Source organism: Falco peregrinus, chromosome 1, assembly GCF_023634155.1.
Source record: "Falco peregrinus isolate bFalPer1 chromosome 1, bFalPer1.pri, whole genome shotgun sequence".
NCBI lineage: Eukaryota > Metazoa > Chordata > Aves > Falconiformes > Falconidae > Falco > Falco peregrinus.
Window position 1 is genome coordinate 123,958,506 of NC_073721.1, and position 21,589 is coordinate 123,980,094.

General features: G+C 42.0%; 1 protein-coding gene across 7 annotated transcripts in view; it reads left to right on the forward strand.

Moving 5' to 3' along the window:
• LRRK1 (leucine rich repeat kinase 1) overlaps positions 1-21,589 on the forward strand; it is an 83,250-nt gene that overhangs the window by 15,287 nt on the left and 46,374 nt on the right. For 2 of the 7 annotated variants that reach the window (XM_055815049.1, XM_055815044.1), the window contains exons 3-7: positions 8,287-8,453; positions 9,333-9,504; positions 11,918-12,100; positions 12,708-12,856; positions 21,334-21,560. In XM_055815049.1, coding sequence (XP_055671024.1) covers positions 8,287-8,453; positions 9,333-9,504; positions 11,918-12,100; positions 12,708-12,856; positions 21,334-21,560 — 898 coding nt within the window. Of the gene's footprint in view, positions 1-3,167; positions 3,342-8,286; positions 8,454-9,332; positions 9,505-10,876; positions 11,007-11,917; positions 12,101-12,707; positions 12,857-21,333; positions 21,561-21,589 lie in introns of those variants that run through there. The other 5 variants (XM_027793960.2, XM_055815058.1, XM_055815069.1 and 2 more) reach the window with 5 other exon arrangements.

A 21,589-nucleotide genomic window follows, 5' to 3' on the forward strand; every position in this document is an offset into this window, starting at 1 on the left:
TGTGCGAGCTAGCCTTTGCCTTGTGCTTGCCGGAGGTTGTCACCGTTCTGTTCCTTCCCTACCCAAAAGTTAGTAGTGTGTCCAGCAGTGATGATGGTGCTTTCATGAGACAACCTGACCACTGAGAAATATGTTGTGGCCCCTGAGTGCTCCTACAGTTCAAAAGGGATGAACATGTGCACGTAAAGCTGCTTAGTCCTCAGGGGAGAGAGTAAAAGCATCACTGTCATCAACAGCGGCCCAGTTCATTGTGCTGGTAAGCTGGCGATGGCATAGTTAGCAAAGGGCTGCCTGCTTGTGTTCGGTTCTCAGCCGCTTGGTGAAAAACCAAAAGGAGAAGAGAGGGGAGGAGGCAACAGCCCTGTGTTTGCCGTTGGCTGCTGCCATTTTTTCGGGATGTGGAGGTTGTCTTGTTGTTATCTATTGCAGCTAAGGAAGCTTTCTTTATAAATGGAGAGGGTGAAACTAAAGGTGGGGGGTGGAGCAATAGGAGTCTTGTGTGCTGGTATGCACAGCCTGACAGGGATTTGTGTAGGCTTTATCAGTACACAAGGGGCTGGCTGCAGCCCCCAGAGACCGAGCGTGAGGAGGGGGTCCCAGTCATGGTGCTGATGAGCTGTCTCTGCTCTGACTCTGTGATCACAGTCCTGCTGCCCCTCTTGCATCATGTATAGCCCAGGCAGTAGAAATGGTGCATGCACTTAAAAAAAAAAATAAAACAGTGGGGAGCATCATGTCTAAAGTAGAGCTGTTGTCTTGCAGGGTGCAAGAAAAGAGGCATATCCCAAGCTACTACATGTAGTATTCTTATACATATTACATGTAGTAGCCCTTGTTCCTCTTTCCTGGATAGCTGTATCGATCGTGACCCCGAAGCTATCTTGCACTTTCCAATGTGATTTGCACACTGACATGATGAGTTTGCTCTGACAGTCATATTCCAGTGTGTAATTCTTTGTGGTCTCTCTAACCTCCCCTCCTTGCCTTGTAATGGCTTTGTGTAGCCTCTTTTGTACTTCAGCAAAGTAAGAACAACCAGCTTGGTTTCATTTTAACTTCTTGGACAATACAAATAATTTCCAGAGTCCCAGGGCTCTGCAAGGCACACAAAAATGCAGGAGCCTGCTCAGATCTGGTAGAGCTTTTCAGCCTCAGCTCAGTCCTGGCTCTGACATACAGACAGCTTCACACAGCCATTCAGGCATCTGTGATATTGCCCACTAAAGTCTGCCGAGTCTCAGTGATACTAGTATCTGAGGCTTTTCTGTCCCCTTTTCCCCCATTGTCTTGGATGATGAAGAAATGATTGTATAAGTGTGGAGCTAAAGCCTTTGGAGGTGTCTGTTTTTTGTCAGTCAGTTCTGGAGCCCCTTAGAAAGGCAGGAGTCCAGAGCATTTTTCCATCCGGGACTTATTATTTTCCTTTCAGGTTTGCATTAGCAAACGCGTTTTTCCTTGCAGGTTAATAGTGTTTCTAAATAGAAAATTTCCAATGGCTGTGGTGATAATTGGTCACTTTGCATGGCTGTACCTAAAATTGTCAGCACGCCCTTTACAAGATCCTCTGTGCTTGCTGGAAAATGTGTAATGCAGATCGGCACTTTGCGTGAGTGGTACTGGCATGTAAACAATTTAAAAATAATTCCAGATTATGCAATAATAGTGAAAAAGATCCCTTCAGTGCTGGATTTTTGTCTTTGAAGCATTCTTCTGTGGTTTAGATCTGGTCTTTTGTAGGGTTGTAAGTTTCCTTTTGGGGCAGTGAGCATTGGTTGTAAGCTGTGTTGTAGATGCGGGTGTCTTTTGTACTCAATACATCATCTTTTCCACTGCCTTGGCAGAAGGATCTTAGTGCAGAGCCACTCCTTTAATTAGCTGAAATAATGGATGTTTGTGTGAAATGGAACCACAAAAAATAGACAGAAAAAGTGTGTGGAGGGTTTCCACTGTCCTGAGAAGCTGGCACGTCTCACTTGTTGTGAAGAGATACTAATCAGGGTCAGAGGGACATGGCCCAGTTCTGGTGGTGTCTCTCCAGTGAGGATGCTGAATTTCCCAGATAAACCATCTTGTTATCGCTGGGTTGGATTTACCCTAACTTCCTCTCCTTCCTTGACTTCTCACAGCGGGGTTTATAAGTGGTTCTGACCATTTTTGAATCCTTCTGGGGACATTTTCTAGCAGAATTGGTTGAGCCATATGTATTTTGCCTAAATCTTGCTGCAGGACACTCCTTTGAATGGTTCTGGGCCAAGTCCTGGCTGTGGGGCCATATGGACTGAGGGCATCTGGGCAGGTGGGGGGAACAGCTTCCCTCCTGGGTCTGTGACTTTATCTTTTAAGAAATGAATGAATTGAATGAATGAAATCTTGTGACTTTTTTTTAAACAACAAATGAAACCCTGTTTTAAAGTGGTGTCATCTAATCAGAGAAGGAACCCAACAGGTAGCTGTTTCATAAAGCAGTTTTACTGACTTGAGCTGACTTTAAAATCTTAACCTTTTTTTTTTTTTTAAATTAAAAACCCTAGGATTTGGGGTTTTCTGCCTGGTTTAGGATGGGAAATATTTTTCGGTATCTCAAAGATTTCTAGAGGACTGAAAAATTTTTCTTACCCATCTAAGTGGAAAGAGCAATGTAGGAAAGATCCATCCTTTGAAATCCCTGGATGCTTCCCGTTGGCTGTTGTTCAGTTTAGGCTGAAGTTTGTCAAAGCAACAGAAGATACACGAGCCTGTTGCAAAGACTCAGAAATAACGTGGCTTTCCATTAATTTCACAAACCAGCTGGCCAAAGCTTCTGTAGAGTAGTATTGAAAAATATTCCGTGAACTTGTGAGTTTTTAAGCATTTGGGGGGGTTGGCTTTAAATATTCGGCACATCTTAAACCTCATCTCTGTCCCATTTTTTTATTTGCTTTGTGGCAGCACTCAGAAGTCAAAATGGCAAAAGATTAAGCTGGCAAAGGTTAGCTGTAGCCATCTGGTGCTGTTGAGGAATTAATGTCTGAGCTCAGCCCAGAGAGGCAGCCTCCCTGCCCACCCCCATCCTCAGATCCTCTCTGAACCAGAGGCTTAGATTTCACTGTAATGGGACATAGAGATGAAAATAACTGTCAAGGCTAAAATGTAGTGGTTCATTCAGACAAAGAAGCAGCCAGCCAGCCAAAAGACATTTACATCCAGTGGCCACTATAAGAGCTGCTTGTGCTGAGCAGAGGTGGGTGGCTAAGTCCAAGGAATTAATAGCTTAATTGAGCATCACTGAATGGGATGCTATGTCAAAGTCATCGTTTTGATTTGCTCCTGTCTCTGGAAATACCTGCACACATTATGACAAGGTCAGTAGCAGTTTTAAAGTTTTATTATTATTGTAATTCTGGTTTGGAGTAAGTTAGCTTCCTGCCCTGTTTTATCTGGTGTTAAGCATCTCATTTATATCTTTCTCTGCTAAATAAAAATATCCTAGTTAGTTGCCAAAGAACTCCTACTTTATCGAAGGGACTAATGTAGCACTTACAAATTCTGTGAGTTTGTATGTCAGAGACAGGAATGCAGTGATTTGGGATGTAAAGATGATAATCATCTACACAGTGTGCTGTTTTGTTACGCAGCCGTTTGCTGATTCACAGCATTGACCTGCAAACCCCCCCTCACCTTTTTGCTGATAATGGCATACTGTCAATTTAGAAATTTTAGATTTTTTTTTTTTTCACCTGCTGTAATAACAAGGCCTGAGGCAGGGTATAACTACATATATCTCTGAAATTCTCTTGATAAGACTTATTTTTGTTTTGTTTCTCTGGGCTGGAACAGCAGTCTGTTGCACTTTAAGATTGACTCTCTTGTAACCTTTGAATGGCAATAAGGTGTCACTGCTTTTTTTTTGACAACCTCTGCCTCCATTGGAATATTTTTCTAAAAGAAAATTAGTCTCGCCCTAGCTGTTGTAAAAGGCTGTTACTGCAAAGCCAAACTTAAAAGGTACTTCCAAAGTATAAAACATAGAAATCAGGAGTGGGTAATATTTCCAAAGTTAGTTGCTTTGATACGAGCTGTTAGGTGGCATGAGGAATAGATGAAGAATGTGGTTTTAGTGTTGGCAAATACCTCCCATTTTCCCCTTACAAACAGCGCTTGGCTTGCTTACATTCATTAGTAGAAAGCAAGCAAAGAAAAGAAGCCATGGATCTATGGAGAACTTAAACAAATAGGATGTGGAGATAAGGGACTGAATGATAGGGAGTAAACCCCATGGCCTTATTTTCACTGACATTCAAACACATTAGAGAAATGAAACCACACCATACCACCTCAGTTCAAATAGGCTTCATTCATCTGCTTTCCTGCAGCGAGCTCAGAAGAGGGATGCTGATTTGGGGCAGTGCTTTTAGATGAACCTGTGCCGACACAGGAATATTGTCCCAGATCTGTGTGCAATAAAGCAAAAACTAAAAGAAATCACAACAGATGTGCAAGAGTTTCTGGAGTTTCTAGTAGCCTTTTATTACAGGAATTTATTACAAGAAGTACTGCTAGAATGTCATAACTTGCTATGCCGTTTTGCGTATAACAATGTAATGTAACATAGCCTGTGTTGTGCGAAGTGCAGAAGTCAGTTCCTAAATCCATGCAATCTAAGAATTAAAAGTGCTTTGTTACATCCAGGCTTAAGTTCTCAGCATGTTGCACAATCAAGTCCAAAAATAGAGGTTCAATATTATTCAGCTTCAATATTGCTCTCATAGCATGTTGTTCAAGGCTATATGTAAGTGAGGTGAACCTATTATGAAAACTGTGAAGAGGTCAGGTAAAGAGCATGAGATTTGTAGGGTTAAAACCATAGGCAGAATTTCTTTGGATTTCAGCGCAGATTTTTGCTAAAAATGGCTGATGCATGTATTGGCAAAACTTTATTCCCAACCTACATGAATGCCAGTACTGATGTTAATTCAGTCATGCATCTTGTAGAAGTAGAACAGTCGTTAGTCAGTAGAATGTAATTTTCCCGATTTTTTTTTCCTACTGGTAAGTATAAATTAAGCTTATAAAACATACTGCTGCTTATTTTCCATTTGTATTTTATAAGTCAATATATCATTTACTAAGTTACCAGGAAGTCTTCTGTGAATTGGGTAATTTGGTTGGTGAGATGCTTAGCTTTGCAATGGATGGCTGCTGTGGTTTTGGGGAATTTAGGAATGGATGGCCCACCTCCTTTCTTTTAACCTTTGAAAGCTCAAGTTAAGTTTGACAGAATCATGTGAGTACAGCTGTTGGTTGTCGGCAAGCTTTTTTATCACTCTATCAGTTTTACTCTTTTCAGGCTTGTGATTAGTTCAATTGCAAGACCTGTTTTTTCCTGAAGACCTTTTGCAGCTTTTTCTTCAAGTCTTAGGCAGGAGGTCAATTTATTCTGCAGAATGCAATCATAGAAGTTGTGATGACAGTTACATAAGAAACTTGTATGATGAGCAGTATTATCTTTCTGCCAAGAATATTTAAATATATTGGTTTCAAACAGTAGAATGCTCAGGTTTCTTACATTCAGTGAAGCTTTTATTGACTTGTATTTGATGGATGTTAAGATGTTCAAACTGGGCAGTTAGATCAATAAAAAAATGCCTAAGGCAAGACTGAAATCAAGCTTAAGGACTAAAATTAATATCCCAAGACTCTGATTACACTGCCAGCTAACTCTGGGAGCATGTGAACTTCATGAAGCCAGCCATTTGTGACATTCCTGCTCCTGGACAACCTAGAAGTCTACACCTGAAGCACATGAGTAGACTGCAATGGTTGATGGCCGGCCTCTGTTCTCCAAACAGTGGTGATGGTAGCAGTGGTTGTAACTAAGCCATTGTACTACAGAGGACTTAGGAAATTTTGAGGGGGGCCAAAAATGTAAGAGGAAGCATGACACATTAGCCAAGTAGTTTTGTGAAGTAGTCGTTTGATAAAACACAAAAGCAGTCTTGGGTTTAGGGTCTAGCTTGCAGAGTTCCTCCTTCCCTTGGTTACGACACTGTGGTCCTTCTTGTGCTCCCTGGCCAACTGATTTGGTAGTCCTCCCTTCAGTGGGGCAGTTCCGGTAGGAGAGGTGGAGGATGCTCCTGTAAGAAGAGCTCTGGTGTGCAGGATGCGTGAGAGGTTGGCTGGAGACCTCTGTAATAAATAGATGAGGACACGACACCAGCATGTCCAAGACCCTGAATGAATCTCTGACCGTGAGATACTTGAACCTCCATCTTCCTTGGCCATGATATAAAAAGAAATAAAGATGGCCCTGCTCAATTCTTGGACAAAAAGGATGTGCCTGTATATGTGGAATAGCTGCAGATGTGGGTCTTGAGTGATAGTCCCCAAAATCAGGATTGAGGCTGGAAGGAAGTAAAACTTGTCTGTCCTTTCAGCATTTTTTTAGGAACCAGATTAAAATTGCTGTGCTCTGTCAGCCCTGATTTGCAAGGCTTCCTGCTCAGCTTTCCAGCTGTTTTGTATCTCTGATGTGAGGCATTTTTTCCTCCAAGGGGGAATTCCAGTGCTTCTCTTTAGGTTCAGGATTTCATCACAGGGCGCTGAATGTGGGGAGGCTGCATGTTCCAGTAACTGCAGTGTTTGCTTGATTTGTACTTTCTGATTTTACTTAGTCCAGTTCTGAGTTGTGTAGACTGCAGAACTATTTTGCTTTAACGTCCTGTCTTCTATCATGTTTTGAACAGTTACTTGCCCAAGAATCATTTGCATTTCCTACCTCTGGTGTCCACTGAAAAGAGAATTAAATCATATGCAGTATACTTAGAGATCCCTTACAGGCATTTGGTCTGCTCTAAAAGACAGGAAAAAATGCTGGATGAATTTCTTTTCCCATATACCCCCTAAACCTACAGAATTATGAAGGCACTGCACCTATTAACGTGAACTCTGATATGCTCTTTATTATGCTGTAATGTAACACCACATTTATCTGCCGTGATTTCTGCTGCTTGTCCTTCACAGGTTCTGCATCATCTAAGAAAGGTTATTGATGTGGGCACATTTTTAATGGCACGAATCTCTGGAGCCGTCTCTGATGTCTGAGTGATTTGAGCTTCATTTAAATAATTGATGAGAAGCGTTAGTCAGAATATATTGATGAATCAGACTGCATTATTCAAAGATATTTACTGACAGTTAAAGATTAGTCCAAATTTACTTCTTTTTTCAGGCTGCATTAAAATAGGTCCTGCCTGACATACATATCTATTTAGAAAACAAAATAAATCCTTGTTAACATGTGAAAATCTGTGGGCTGAAGGGTTTTATTTAACCATTTGCAAATAAGCAGTAATAATTAATAATGTTTTAGCAGGGAAAATTGAGTATGAAATGGTCTCTTTTCAAGTGAAAAGTGCTTCTTTTCTCTGTCTTGCATGTTGTTCAGGAGCAGACCTGAATATCTTATTCGTAATTAAGTGTCTTTCCTGCAGCTTTGCCTGTCCTGGTAGTTGGGTCCGTAGGTGGGCGTGAGACTTCATGGCTGCCTTTTTGTTATCCACCCACCACAAGCATCATCTTTAATGGCTTGCAGCTTTTAAACTTTGACATGTAAAAGCTCTTCTGGCTCCTAATGGCATTTAAAAAACGCAGAAATTTAGCCTAGGAGATTCTCCAGGATTGATCAGGGTGACCACTAGACGTCTTGTGTAATCTACTTTTACTCTGTTTTCCCAGAGTCAAAATATTCCCGATTTCTTTCCTTTCACATTCATAGAGGTGTATAAAGCTCTGATTGAAAGTGCTGGAGAAGTACAGTGGGGTTTTGTTAGGCTGTTGTCTGGAGGTGGAGTGTGACTGAAGCAAGGCTAATACCAGGATTGCTTTGCAGGTCGTGCAGACTCCTTGCTGCATCAGAAGTACTGCAGATGCCAGTCTCATGGAAGCCCTTCTCTTCCCTGGTTCCTGCAGCAGGAGGTTGAGTATGGCAGTCTGCTGCAGGGCGTAGGTGTCTCTGCCTGTGTGAGCTTTCACACCATCTTTTGGAAACCACCTTTGGGAGCAATTGAGGAACTCGCTGTCCCTTTTAGTTTCATGTCCCTGTTGGAAAGTACTTTTATATATTATCATGTTCTTTTATCAGGCAACTGAGTGTTCAGGTTTCTGCCTTTTTTTTAAATTGCGTGCAGTAAATACTACACTGAATATAATTCGCTCCCTTTTTTTGTTGCCAGGATGCATTGATGTTGCAACTGTGCATGAGTAATGAATAGGTTACTTCTTCCTGACACCTCTTTTCTATTTTTACAGCAGGAACTGTGGACATGGGTGGCAAACAGTCCACAGTTGGCGAAGTCTCCGTAATTCAGACACCTGTGACAGAAAGCATTCAGGATGCTTACAAAGCTGGAGACACCAGTAAGGCCCAAGAGTTGATTAAGTTGTCATGTGAGGAGACTGCACTGCAGGTGGAAAAGGTAGGGTTAGGTTACTACTCTTCTGCAAATTTTTTGGGGAAAGAAACCAAAATAGAAGAAAGAAAACAATCCATTGTTTGTCATGCAGAAAATCCATTCAGTTATATATGTTATCCTGATGCTGCAGGATCCCAGACATGGCTCTGTGGGGCACTTCAGGAACATGCTCAGGGATGGTATTTGCCCTTGAAAACACTGATCAGAAAGATGAGACAGACCACAGGGAACAGCATATGTAGGAACAGGGGGCTGTGCGAGGAGGGGTGCTGGTACTGTGGTCACTAAAACAGGGAAATGCATTTTTCCTCATAAAAAGGAAGCTGTTTATAGACTTAGCAAAAAATTTACTCCCCTATCAGTACAAAGATGGGTAATGGCCCCCTGGGAAGATTTTGCTGCTTGTGTTTGGAGCTATATCCTCTGTGCCAGCTTCTGCACTGCTTTGCCTTCAGAGCCCTCATTTTGAGCCTGCTCTTTGCATAGAGCTTATCTTAGTGTTTTGGGAGAGTACCGATGTGTCAAGTCCAAGCATACTGGCAATCTCCAAAACAGGAAATACTACATCTTGTAGCAGAGCTGTGCAAATGCTTTTTCTGTTCGTCCATGAAAAATGGATTTACACTCACCATTCTGTGCCTTGAGCACTTTTGTGGTAAAGCCATACCAAAAACTAGGAAGCAAAAAAACCAACAAATTAATATATTATATCGACACTAATTATTATAATGGCTACTAGCGTTTATGACATTCTCAGTTAACCACAGTGACACTGGGTATGCATTTGCATGGGCACAAACAAATACATAGCTCTAGAAATGCTGTCTTTCTCTGCCCACTCCCTTTACAGAGTTTTTTTTTTTGCTGTATTTTCTTTATCAGTGTCAGCTTTTAGGTATTGCAGCAGCATATGGAGATCTGCAGGCGGTGAGGTATTTACTGCAGGAAGCATTAGTGGTGTTACCAACAGAACCTAATGATGACAATGCAGCTGTGGTGGCTGCATATTTTGGACATAAGGATGTTGTGAAAGAGCTGCTGGATTCCTTGCATGGTAAGACCGTTGGGTTGCCTCTACCTTTCCTCAGGCTTTTTCATAGCTGTGTGCTATAGCTTCAAGCAGGCATTTATTTATTTTTTGTCATTCCTTGAGAAGGGAGGGACCTAGGCATGGGAAAGTGCGTGGAGGGATCTAATCTCTGCTGTGTTTGAAGAAAACTTCCCCCGTAGGGGGGAAAAGCACATACATAAAAATATTCCATGTTTGCAGATTGGAAGTGGAGGAAGATGCCATTTAGACAGTTCATTCCCATCAGCCCTCACAGCTGGGTAACATCCCAGATCCTACAGAGAAATCAGGGGATTTTCAGGAAACTGCATCATACCACTCTGCTGATCCAGCAGACACGGTGGTGCTGGGAGTGAGAGTGCAGCATGACTGTATGGCAAGTAATAGTTGGGTGCACAGCTGGCAACATGCTTTATGCTTTCTTGTTGGCTTTTTTTTTTTTTTTTTTTTTTTTTAACTTTCAGGGTAATTCCTTCTTTGGAATCATCATTACATTTTGGTTACATTTTATTTTAAAAATTATTATATAGCAGAACAGAGACATTTTTAGACCCAGACGCAATTCTTAAGGCAGCTGTGAGGGCAGGGGTAAGAACAGTACTCGATGAGTCAGTATCAGGAATGGTGTTTGGGTCCCTTGTTGCTCTCTTGGTGTCCTGCAGGCCTGGCAGTTGCTTCTCACTGGGACCCTCTGTGGATTCAGGGTCTGGCAGACCTGCACGGCAGCCAGGGTGAGTTTCTGTCATCTTGACCTCAGACACTGCAGTAACCACAACAGCTAAGCTAGGCCTCTGCAATCGCTGACCTCAGTATAGCTCTAGGTCCCCACTGGAGCTATGTGCTTGCCAGTGACCTCAGTGAGAACGGGAATAACCTGCTGGGAAACCTGCTTATCTGATGTTCTTAAACTCTTATAATGTATAAACATAATATATGTTGTAATAAGCAAAAGAAACGTTCCAGTTTGGAGAAGGCAATTAAACATAGTATTTCCTTCAGCTAGAAAGGAGGCTGACAATGCTGGTTTTGTAACCTAGTAGCAAAAATGAAATTATATTAGTATAATACTCTCAGTAATGAAAAGTGACTTGAGTAGTTTCTGGAAACTATAGCTCAGTTTTAGAACTGACCAAATTCCCTTAAACCCTTGCTTTAGGGGAGTCAAGGGAGGTGCTCTATACAAACAGCAGCTTTGGGAAGTTTTTATGCAGGACTTCCCATTTGTTTCCCTTGGAAGTTACATAGAAATCAATCACAGAGCTTAGGGATAAATTGCATGAATTTGCAATTTTGTTAATGCACTGCAGTGATTCTGTCTGGCTCAGTGTGAACTTCTTGTGTCTTACAGCTGAAGTGGAGCCTGTTTTTTGCAGCATAAGGGTGAATGATTTAGTCAAGTTGTTAAGAATGCAAAGAGCAATGTAATTTCCGCATGGAGAAACTGCAAAAAGAAGTTGACTTGTAAACTTGGGCTTGTGGACGTTTCTGTAAGCATTTCAAAGGGGATGTGAGTTTGTAAAGTAAAGGGAGGTGATTCTGTGGATCAGGGAAGATTTGAGGACTGCTTTCTGTTAGCAGAAATAATCCTGTCATGGGCATTTAGTTATATGCGCAGAATTATGCACACCTAGAGGAAGGCAGTGTTCTATGGGCAAACATTAATTCAATAAAAAAAGCAGTTTGGGGGTGACTAAAACATTAGCAAATTCCTGTGAAATCAAAACAAGGTATTTTCGGTTTTAGTCCTAAATGACGTTTGTCTAACTGCTGTGAAGGGATAGTAAAGAATTCACCCAGAATGAATTATTTCAAGGGTAAATTAATTTTTTTGTGAGAGACCTTAGGTTGCAGTGAAAAGACATTAAAACAATTATTTTGTGTTGTCTGAAACATTTATTTTTGTTTTATTCATCCAGTAACACGAAAGGTCAGCTGGTTTTCCCATTCTTTGCATCCCCTCTCAGGAACTTGGAAGAAGTGGACTATCTCAGATGTTTGGATCTAATGTCTGTTGGATCAGGCCTGTTGTCTCTGGATGCAGAGATAATCCTGGTCATCCCTTGCCACCTCTGTTTGGGATTCAGTGTTTGATTTTTCTGCTAGTAGCCTAGCAGGCATCCTCAGAACCTTTCACTGTTGCTAGCTTAAGCGTGCTTAGATCAGGGACAGTCAAAAAAGTTTGCCCATTAGCTGGGTAAGTAATTAAGAACAGATAAGCAAAGCTGAAAACTTTGTGCCTGACCATCTTAGGGCTCTTCGGTAACACACTTTTGCAGTGCAGTCTGCTCCTTTGTCCTCAGGGGCTTCATCCTACACCGTTTTCTTAGCCATTATTTGTGGATGACTCTTGCATCACAGTGGGGTGGCATCAATTAAGTCAAATGCCTTATCTTTTCAGTAGGTCCTAGTGCTTGCCAGCAGCTCCTGAACTGGATGCTGGCTATAGCCTGCCAGCAGGGACATTTGGACATAGTAAAACTTCTGATTCGTGCATACAGTGCTGACCCAGAGAGCTGTGCAGTCAGGAGGAATGAGTTTCCAGTTCTTATACGGTTGCCCCTGTATGCTGCTATAAAGGCAGGTATGTATTCGCATGCTTCAAAACTTTGCCCCTTTTGTGCAATGTCTTTTAAAGAATGGGCTGAGTTGTTCACATCTAGGAAGGTATCGGTGTAGATTGGCTTGCCTGGAAGTGTCCTGGATTTCCAATGGGATATATTAAAATAAAATTGGCTCTGCCTTTTGACTTAGCCAAATTTAAGTCAGGGCCCTCTTAAGTTAGATTACTGTAAATACTGAAAGGCTGAACTTTCCTCTATGAACTCCTAGGGAAAAGATCCTTCAAAAACAGAAACCTTGCAAGTAAAAGCTTTATTGTTATGGACACTCTGGCACACATGCTTGATTCAGGCTGAATAATTTACACTTCAAAGCACAGCTGTGTGTATAATAAGATAGGAAAAAAAGAGGGAGCCTGGGCCAGTGCTTTTACATAGTGTCTTTGCTGTCTCAGTTTGACCAAACTAAATCCTGTCACTGGAGGAAACAGCCTTTATATAGTTCAGTTTCCTTTTTGCACACACCCATGGTTTTTTTCAGAAGTGGTTATTTCCCAGGATTTCTGTTCAGCTCCTTGTTGGTTCATTTACATGAGAAGAAGAGAACAGACAATCTGCTTTTCTCTAAAGGGAATGAAGATGTAGCTGTATTTTTATTGCGGAATGGAGCTTTCTTTTGTTCCTACATCCTGATGGACAGTCCTGAATCCAGCAAACACCTTCTGAGGAAGTATTTCATTGAGACAAGCTCACTACCGGGTAGTGCTCCAGCAAAACCAGTAAGTAGCCATTTATCTGTCTAAAGAGATGTTCTTTTAAAGGAGCATCATGTTGATTTGTATTTGTCTTCACATACCATGTGGCTGGTGATTCTTCTTCTCAACTAAGAGCCTTGTGGTTTGCTGCCCATTTAGAGAACAAGCTGTGAAAGTGGCTTTCATGCCAGTGCTGAACTGCAAGGTGTAAAACATTAGGCCTTTAAATGGCATCATTGTGCAAGACGCTGTGTGCGGCAGCTTCTGCTTGGCAATTTTAACATCAGCGGGTGAACTAGGCATATGCTGTGGAAAGGAAACACTGACTTTGTGCTGAAAGTCTTCTAGAGAAATAAGCACTTCCACAGGCTTCCTCTGTCACCCCAGGATAATCACTTCATTTAGGTTTCTGTTATGCATTCTCCTTGCAAGGTAATACCACAAGGTCTGTGCTGTCCAGGAGTGTTGGCGTGGTGCAGAGCTGAGTGTGTAAACCCATCTCTTCCCCTGTGTCTGATAGCTCAGATACAGCACGTACAACCTCAGAAACAGCCACGTACAATGTGGCTTTTTGGTAACATGGAGCATGAGTAGAGCAGGCTCATATCTGCTCAGAATAGCTTCCCTACTTCAGATCCTCATTAGTAAAAGATCGCTGGTAGCCTTTACTGTCACTTGCTCAGGACAGATCTGGCTTTCTGGAGCAGCATGGAGAGTATCATGTCATCAGATCATATTAGTTGAGCTGTGCTCTTTTCACAGAAATATTTTTTGATGGAACACAGAGGCCAACAAAAAGCAATTGAAGCCTTTTAGGTTGGCAAGACCTCTGTTCACTAGTTAGCCACTTACCACCTTTTGACAGTTTTGGTAATTCATTTGTATCTCTATTTCTTCCACTGTAAAATGGGGACATTTAAACTCACAGCTGTTGGAAGGCTTAATACAGGATGATGATGTTTTGAGATCTACAGATGAGTGGCATTGTTTTCATGCAGGGTATTATTACATTTCATGATTATCACATATCTTTGTATAACTAGGCTATATTCTTTGTTCTCTCAATCTCTATTATCCAAGTGTCTTTTATTCAGAACTGAAAAATGTCTCATGACGCACACTGTTACTGATTTATAGGGAAGCACATAGTGTTTTGTTTTATTTCTAGTGTTATCCAGCAATTTAGTTATCAGGCATTTTTTGTTTTTCCGCTCAGTATGTAGATTAACAGACACTGAGTGGGAACATCAGAGCCTTGAGCTTCCAATAATTTTCACCGGGTCATAAAATTTTGCAGTGAAAAATTGTGAGCGAAAATTTTTGATCAAGGCCCGGTCTGCATGAATCCTGTTGCCAGTGGAGTATCTGTTGGCTCAGCTCATAACATTGCAGAGTGTTTGATTTTTCTGCCGGTAATTCTGCGGGGTGATTCTGCTTTGGTGTTAAGTAAAAATAAGCAGAGAGGTTTTCATAGTTTTACAAACTTCTCCATTCTCTGTTTTCCTGCCAAAATCCTGTCTCACTCGTTTCGATGCTGTGAATGTTAGAGACTACAGTCCACAATTGTGAGCTTGACTTTATTAGGTTCAATCGGCAGATGTAGAGAGCCCTCCCCATGGGATTCTTGGTTTCATTGACAGGTAAACAAAAGGAAGCTAAATCCTAGATGTTTCTGGATAAGAGTTGATAAAACTACATGCCTTTTAGAAGGAAAAAAAAATAATCCAACTAACTGGATAATTCAGCTTGAATAAACTTGAAATAATTGTTTGAATCACAGGGAAGAGGTCTGTTTTCCATGTGGACTTGCTGGCAATGTTTAACTTAGCTGCTGTATAAATGACTCAGCTTTACTGTTGTCACACCCTGACTGAAAAAGAGCGCAGCCTTAAAACATCAGCTAATTGCCAGAAGGTCTTGGTTTGAAAAAAAAATAAATATAAAACCCAAAAAAGCCAGACCCAGAAACTTGACTTTGATTCTTCTGGTAGCTGTTTATTTTTAATATGTTTGCTTATTTAATGCTTTTTCTTTGAATTCATTTTGGCAGACTGGGCCAAATCCCGGAAGATTTGTCCTAGTTTGTCTGCAGAGCTCAGGTCTCTGGGAAGTGATAGTCACACACCCTGGTAATTGTTTAAAACATGACTTCTTGGCTTGCAAACAAGCTGCCTCAGTGCTTTCTTCATATCTCATAAGGTTCATGAGTGTAAGTCTTCTTGTGTAAGTGCTGTGATGTATTTTGAACTGGGAGGAAGTGAAAAAGGATTGTATGGAGACTGCAATGTGTATGGCAGCCAGCTGGATGTCAAATAGACTCTCATCTTGGACAGGACAGGCTGAGCACAATTGTTTCAGAATGAGTCCAGAACTTCAAAAAGGTTTGTCCCATCTGTTCTATCTCTGAGTGAAAACACTGCACAGTTGTATCTCCAGTTGATTTCACAGTGGTAAATGCTACTAGCTATGCATAAAATGTGGTTGGAGAGCTCAGTTTAGGTGCCACACCTTCCAGGCAGCCATTGCACCGTGCAGTGCTGCCCTTTATGAGACAAGAGGAGTTACATCTTGTTTTTCTGATATCTATTTCTCCTTTTTTTTTTGGACAAAACTTTATCCCCACAGCAAACCACCGTCTTGCTAAAGAGAGAAGTGTTCCATTAACAAATGCCAAAAGGACCCCCTGCAGTAAATTGGCTGGGCACAGATTCCAGACTTCAGTAGGTTACTCTGTATGGAGATACACATGTAACTTTCCAGTGTGTGCAGTGTGAGAGATGTTTATTTTTTCCTTTACAGATCAGAAAAGAGCTTAAAATGCTGCATTTTCCCTAGGAAATGTTTTGCCAGTAAATTTATGTGCAAGCATACAAATGTATGTGTATGTGTGTGATCCTCCTCCGATTTATTTATCTGCTGCTTGGCTAATCTTAGTTACATCACCATCAGTAAAGAAATCTGTAGCAGTTCTACTCAAGATTCACAGCAGCATTATTGATGGAGGAATTAGATCACCGTCCTCAGAATATCCTGTCTACAGCAAGAGAGAGGTTCTGTTAGGGCACGTCACATCATTTAGGAGAAATGCACAACAGCCTTTTTTAATCACTTTGCCAAACAGTCTCAAATCTAAGTAAATATTTTTCGTATTCATAGTTCGTTGTTTTCCCAAGAGCAGCAGGGTTTCTTGCTTCTGCACAATTTCCAGCTTCTTGCCTTCTTCAGTGCATCCCCTGACATCACTGTGGTAGAAGATTTCAATTTAGTTTTCAGGACTTGTATTGAGACATTCTTTCCTTGGCAAGAAAGGGAAATCTACAGAGGTTTTTCTTGCCCTTCTGAAGAGCAGTAAGCCACCCAGAGTCAGGCTGTACCCAGGAGCTAATAGCCTCTGAACACCGTCTCCTGTTTGAGTGCAGAGCTCACCAGCCGGTGCCAAATGGAGGAGGGTTGAGCTGATTACTGGGCTCTGCAAGTTCAGCATCATACAGCTTTGGCATCAAAGAAACGGGCTTTTCTGGGAAAGTAGTGGAGATGATTAAGTATGAGTTGGGGAGGAAATCCCCTCTCTGTGGCATTGCTGTCAGGCTTTCTTTCTTTCAGTTAATTATGTTTTCACCGCAGAGTGTTGAGCCAAGTAAATCCCTAAGGTAATTCCACTGACATCGGGTTACTAGCGCCAAGATGAATTTGGTTCACTGTCCCTAAATCAGATGAAGGGGCTTGGCTGATCCTCCAATTTGCAGCACTCAGGTGGAAGAGACGCTGTCAGTCCTTGGCTCTGGATGTGGAAGAGCACTTACTGCTGAGATTCAAAAAGCTGCCTAGGAGATGGGGTCACCTACCAGGCAGTGTTGACAGCAGGTATTGGATTTCACAATCTTGTCTGTGGTTTTAGAAGTCACTATCTGAATTCTGCAGGTATCTTTCTATCACATTAAATACCCTGAGGCCATGTCTCTGCATTTTTGAGGTAAATGATACAGAGCAATCTAAATGCAAAATAGAGATGAGTATCAGTCTGAAATGAGCAGTAGAGACACATGTCCTGCTTGCACCCGTGTAAAGCAGGCTATGGATCTTAGTATTACTGTGTTGGTTGGTGTACTCAAGGGCAAGTACTTTTTTGTACTGTAAAGAGCATCATCTTGAAACAGAGCAGGAACTGAAGGAGGGGATAAGCAAGTTCTTTTTTCCTTTTTTTTTTTTTTTATTGCAGCTTTGTTGTACACAGTTTAATTTAGCAGGAAGAGAAAAGAGAGAGTTGGAGTCTGTTGCACGTTTTTTAATCCTGGCTCCCCAGGGAGAAGGGGAGATGTTACTGTCCCATTGTATGGACCAGCAAACAGAGACTGGGTAGCTGGAGACAGTGACTGGTGTCGCTCAGGAAATATGGGGCTCTGGAGTCTGAATTCAGGATCTCAACCATAAGAACTTGCTTTCTCCTGTGAGGGGGAAACCAACTAAACAAGCCAGCTCTCCAGGCCTTTGTTCCCATTCCTGCCAGAATTTCAAAGCCCTGTATGGTTATACATCCTTTGTGTGACTGAAGGACCTGTGAATAGCCTTTTGCGTGGAACATTTACTCAGATTCTTAGCTGTAATTCTCAATTTTCTTGCTTCTTTTTGTTTAGGAGAAATATATGAATAGTTCAAGGGGTTGGATACTCTGGTCATGGGTGCATACCTAGGAAAGGTGCTACAGGGCATCGCAGTTCAAATGAAATACTGAAAGATGTTTAAAAAAAAGCCAGGAAAATTTTCCTTCCCTGTTTTCTTTCTGAGCCATGGTGTGGATCCTGTGCATCCACAGCCATTGTGGTGATGCCGTTGCCAGAGGAGGAAGTGCCAGGATGCCACCACTTCCATCTCAGTGTACTGTTTAAAGTTGTCCTGAGCTTCTGGGGTAAATCTCCTCTGGACAACATCTTTGTTATGTGTCTTGCCCAATGTGGTGCTAGTCTTTGGTGATCATAATATACATGGGGTAATAATTAACAGCTTGTGATATCAGTGCTGAGGCCACCTTTGAATGTAATGTCACTGTTTTCCTCATTGCAGAGTGAAAAGTAACTTCAGTCTCACAGCCAGATCTTCATTCCAGATCGATCTACTACCTTGGTAGCGTGGGGCCAGTAAAAAGCTGCTTCAGCCACTGCCTGAGGTGTCAGTGAAGGGCGTTGCTGTTCCCCTCTGTTGGCAGATGGCAAGTTGCAAAGGGAAATAGAGGAAAGAGCATGGCTGATCTCCATAGCTTAATTTTTGAGGTTTAGACTCCCTCTGCGCAAGTTCTTTGTGATGATTACAGGAGATAATTGATGAGTCTGGTAGACAGCCTGAGACTAATCCACCTTTCTGTAACCCTCTGTTCTGTTAGCAGTTCCAAACCCCATGTCTTGACAATGATATGGGTAAGTGGGAAGTCTCTTCCTTACTGGCAGTTAATTTTTAAGACCATAGAAATGTTGTCTGGACCTGCTGCTTTAAAAGCTTGGATTTTCCCGTATTCATTCTGATTTAACCCCTCTTCCCCCACATTGGCTGAGTCTCAGCATAGCTTTTGGGAAAAATTGGCATTCCTGGAAAGAAGGGATCAGGACAAACTATGCGTTGCCAGCCAAGGTTAGTTCTTAAAATGTCTGATTCCCTTAAAATGTTTCTTGCATATCTAGGCAGACTGTGCTTGTATTATACCTTCAGTAGCTCGATCTTTATTACACCTTTCTCTTCTAGCCGAAAGAGGCCATTCCTGTTAAAAATCTGCATGAAGCATGAGTTGTTGGGGATTGGGCCCTTTCTTAACTCCTTCTAGGCCAGGAGATTTGTGGTATGTGGTTTTGCTAATGCAGAGCATGTGATTTTATCTAGGACTGTTAAATAGGAGAGTGATGTTTTTGTCTCTGTGTGAGCAGAAGTCATGGTGTATATTTAATTGTCCTGACATAAAAAGGCTTTTGCTGGCATCACTGTAAACCACAGTATGGTATAAATGATATCAGTAAGAGAATTTCATTGCTGATTAAGCTATATTTCTGTCAGGGACAATTTTAGCTGATCTAGGATGGAGCTACAGCGATGCTGCCTTCCTCCGCTCCCAAGCCATGTGCTCCTCCCTCCTCTTGCATCCATACCATTGTAAGTAATTTTTTGGTGGCCTTGGCTGGGAGCTAAACCAGCTGAAAATCCTTTCTCTAAAATAACCAGTAATAATGTTATAAGGTAGGGTAGTGCCCTGAAAGTGCATGTAAGTAGCCAGACAGAGATCAATACTACTTGAGGATTTTATTTGTAGTGTAGAGGTGTTTTTTTGCATTATCTGAATTTAGGGATCTGGCTCCTGTTATGAGCCCTTGGGAACCAGAAAAAACTAATCAGGTGCCTTAGCACAAATGTGCTCTCTCCGGTGAGGTTTCCTCATACTGGGAAGATCTTCCAGTCTCTTAGCATTAGTACCACATCCCTACACCTCTCCTGAAGTGTGGGGTAGCTAGGAATCAAAAAGGGAATCTGACCTGTGTGTTTATACTATTACCATAACTCATAACTGATTGCTGTCCAGTGATGTAAATAGTTCTTGGGCTGTTACAGGTGAGAGAAAATTACAGAAAACTACATAGAGAATTTAAAGCGAGTTTGTAAGCAGGAAGCTGTTAGATACTCTGCTTTACTGTTAGATTTTCCAAGTTTGTGTATGTTTAGTGCCAGTGTGAAAGCTTTGCAGCGTAACTCCCATTAGGTACTGTACATTTTGCAGTAGCAGTGAATACTCTGCTTAATTTGATTTCTTGTTGCTGCTGGCTTGCTGTGTGTTACATGGATGTCTTGTGGCGTGACGGTGAATGTAGCTTCAAAGAGCTTGTGCTCTTGTCCTTGGTTTCCCCAGTGATACAATGGGCATAATATTTTTATTCATATTTGCAGGGCTGTCCTGAGGCTTCACTACTGAATGTGTGGAAAGCGCTATGTCTACACCAAGTGCAACTGCTGTTTCTAAAAAGTGCAATTGTTTGTGCTTATCCTTTATTCCATTCTCCTAGACATTTGAACTGTGTGATCTACATTAGTTGGAGTTCTGAGTCCCAAACAAGCATTTGGGATAGACCTTTGTTTCCCTTTTCCTTTTCTCCCTTCCCAAAATATATCCATTTTAATTTTAGATTTGGGGTTCAAAGTCTTAAAAGCTAAATACTGGGCACTGGAAAGCAAATGAAATTTGCTGTCGGGTCCTTGCTGCCTCCTGGTGGAGAATTAATGATCACTTTATTGAAGCTGTCTTTGGCATGAGCTAAGACAAAAACACTGGGCTTATGAAAATTTTTTGGGACTAACATTTTTAAAATGTGTAGTTTGGAACATAGATCTCATTGGTATGCAAGGATATGGTACTGTAAATGAAGCCTTGGCTTGTTTACTTGCATTGATAACCATTGTGTGTTCACGTTTTCTTCTGTCCAACCTGGAGCCTGAAATAAGTAGTTATGCCTTTCATAAGAGACTGGGGTTTTTTCCAAAAGAGGATATAATGACTTCCTCATCTTACCGTCAAAAGCAGCAGAATGTTGTCTAGAAAAGAGGCAACTGCCAAAATAATGTCTCTCAGAAGCTAAAATATCTTCCTAAATGATACTGAGCAAATTTCTAGTGATTAGAAATACTTTACGTGGGGGGCGTTTGCCTTTTGTTGCTTTTCCCAGATGTTGCTTTGCAAAACCTAAACTTTCACCAGAACAGTTTGGCTGCTTGTTGTTGGAATGTTTAAGATGGAAGAGCAGTGCCTGGGCATGTATTAATTATTCCAGCAACAGGCCTCTTCCTAAGAAATCTTTACCACACTCAGCAGATCTGTCCCTGCCCTTTCTACAGATGCACGAGCAATGATCCATAAGCATTTCAGAGGCTGACTGCTCCACAGTGCTTCCTCTGGACCTGCCTGGCCTCTGTTGGTGTTCAGAGTCCCCTGGAGATCTGAGCAGCAATGCAGACCATGTCCAAGAGACATGGTGGGGGTTGGGCTGTGGAGTCTGTATTTAAGGTGGTTTCCATGATCTGTCCATATTATGCTGCTAGTGTAGGATGTGAATGCATCTGGCAGGGAGCCGAGTCCCGTGGAAATCACTGCACATTGTTGGATGAACAAACTGTTAAGAGTCTGTCCAGCTCTCAGATGAGAGTGCTGGTTTCAGGCAAGGGCAGCTCACCCTTTGTGGGGCACACTGGAGCTGGTGTAGAGCTGGTGGACTAGTGAAGAAGTCCAGCTCCTCTGCTTGTGTTTGCTCATGGTCTTCGGACTGAGATCGTGGAGCAGCTATATGGTGAGGGCTGCTGATACCCAGGCACGGTTTCATCTCTGAGTCAATTTAATCCCTAGAAGCAGATTGGAAAGTGAGCAAAATGTTTATGGTCTATGCTCTGATCCCGTAGATTCCCAGCAGTGTAACACAGGCCGAGAGCAACTGGTGTTTTACTAACATGGTTTTCTCTTCCTTCTTTGACATATGCAGGCTTTGTGTGTGAACTGGTCAAACCTCAAACTGCCCTGGGTGGATCTGGACTGGCTGATTGATATCTCCTGTCAGATAACTGAGCTTGATCTGTCTGCCAACTGCCTGGTTTCCCTTCCCTCCGTCATCCCATGGGGCCTGATAAACCTTAGGAAGCTCAGCCTGGCTGACAATCAGCTGACAGAGTTACCCAGCGTACAGTCATCTGATGAAATTATATGTACAAGGTGTGTGTGCTGGATGCCTACAGCAAATG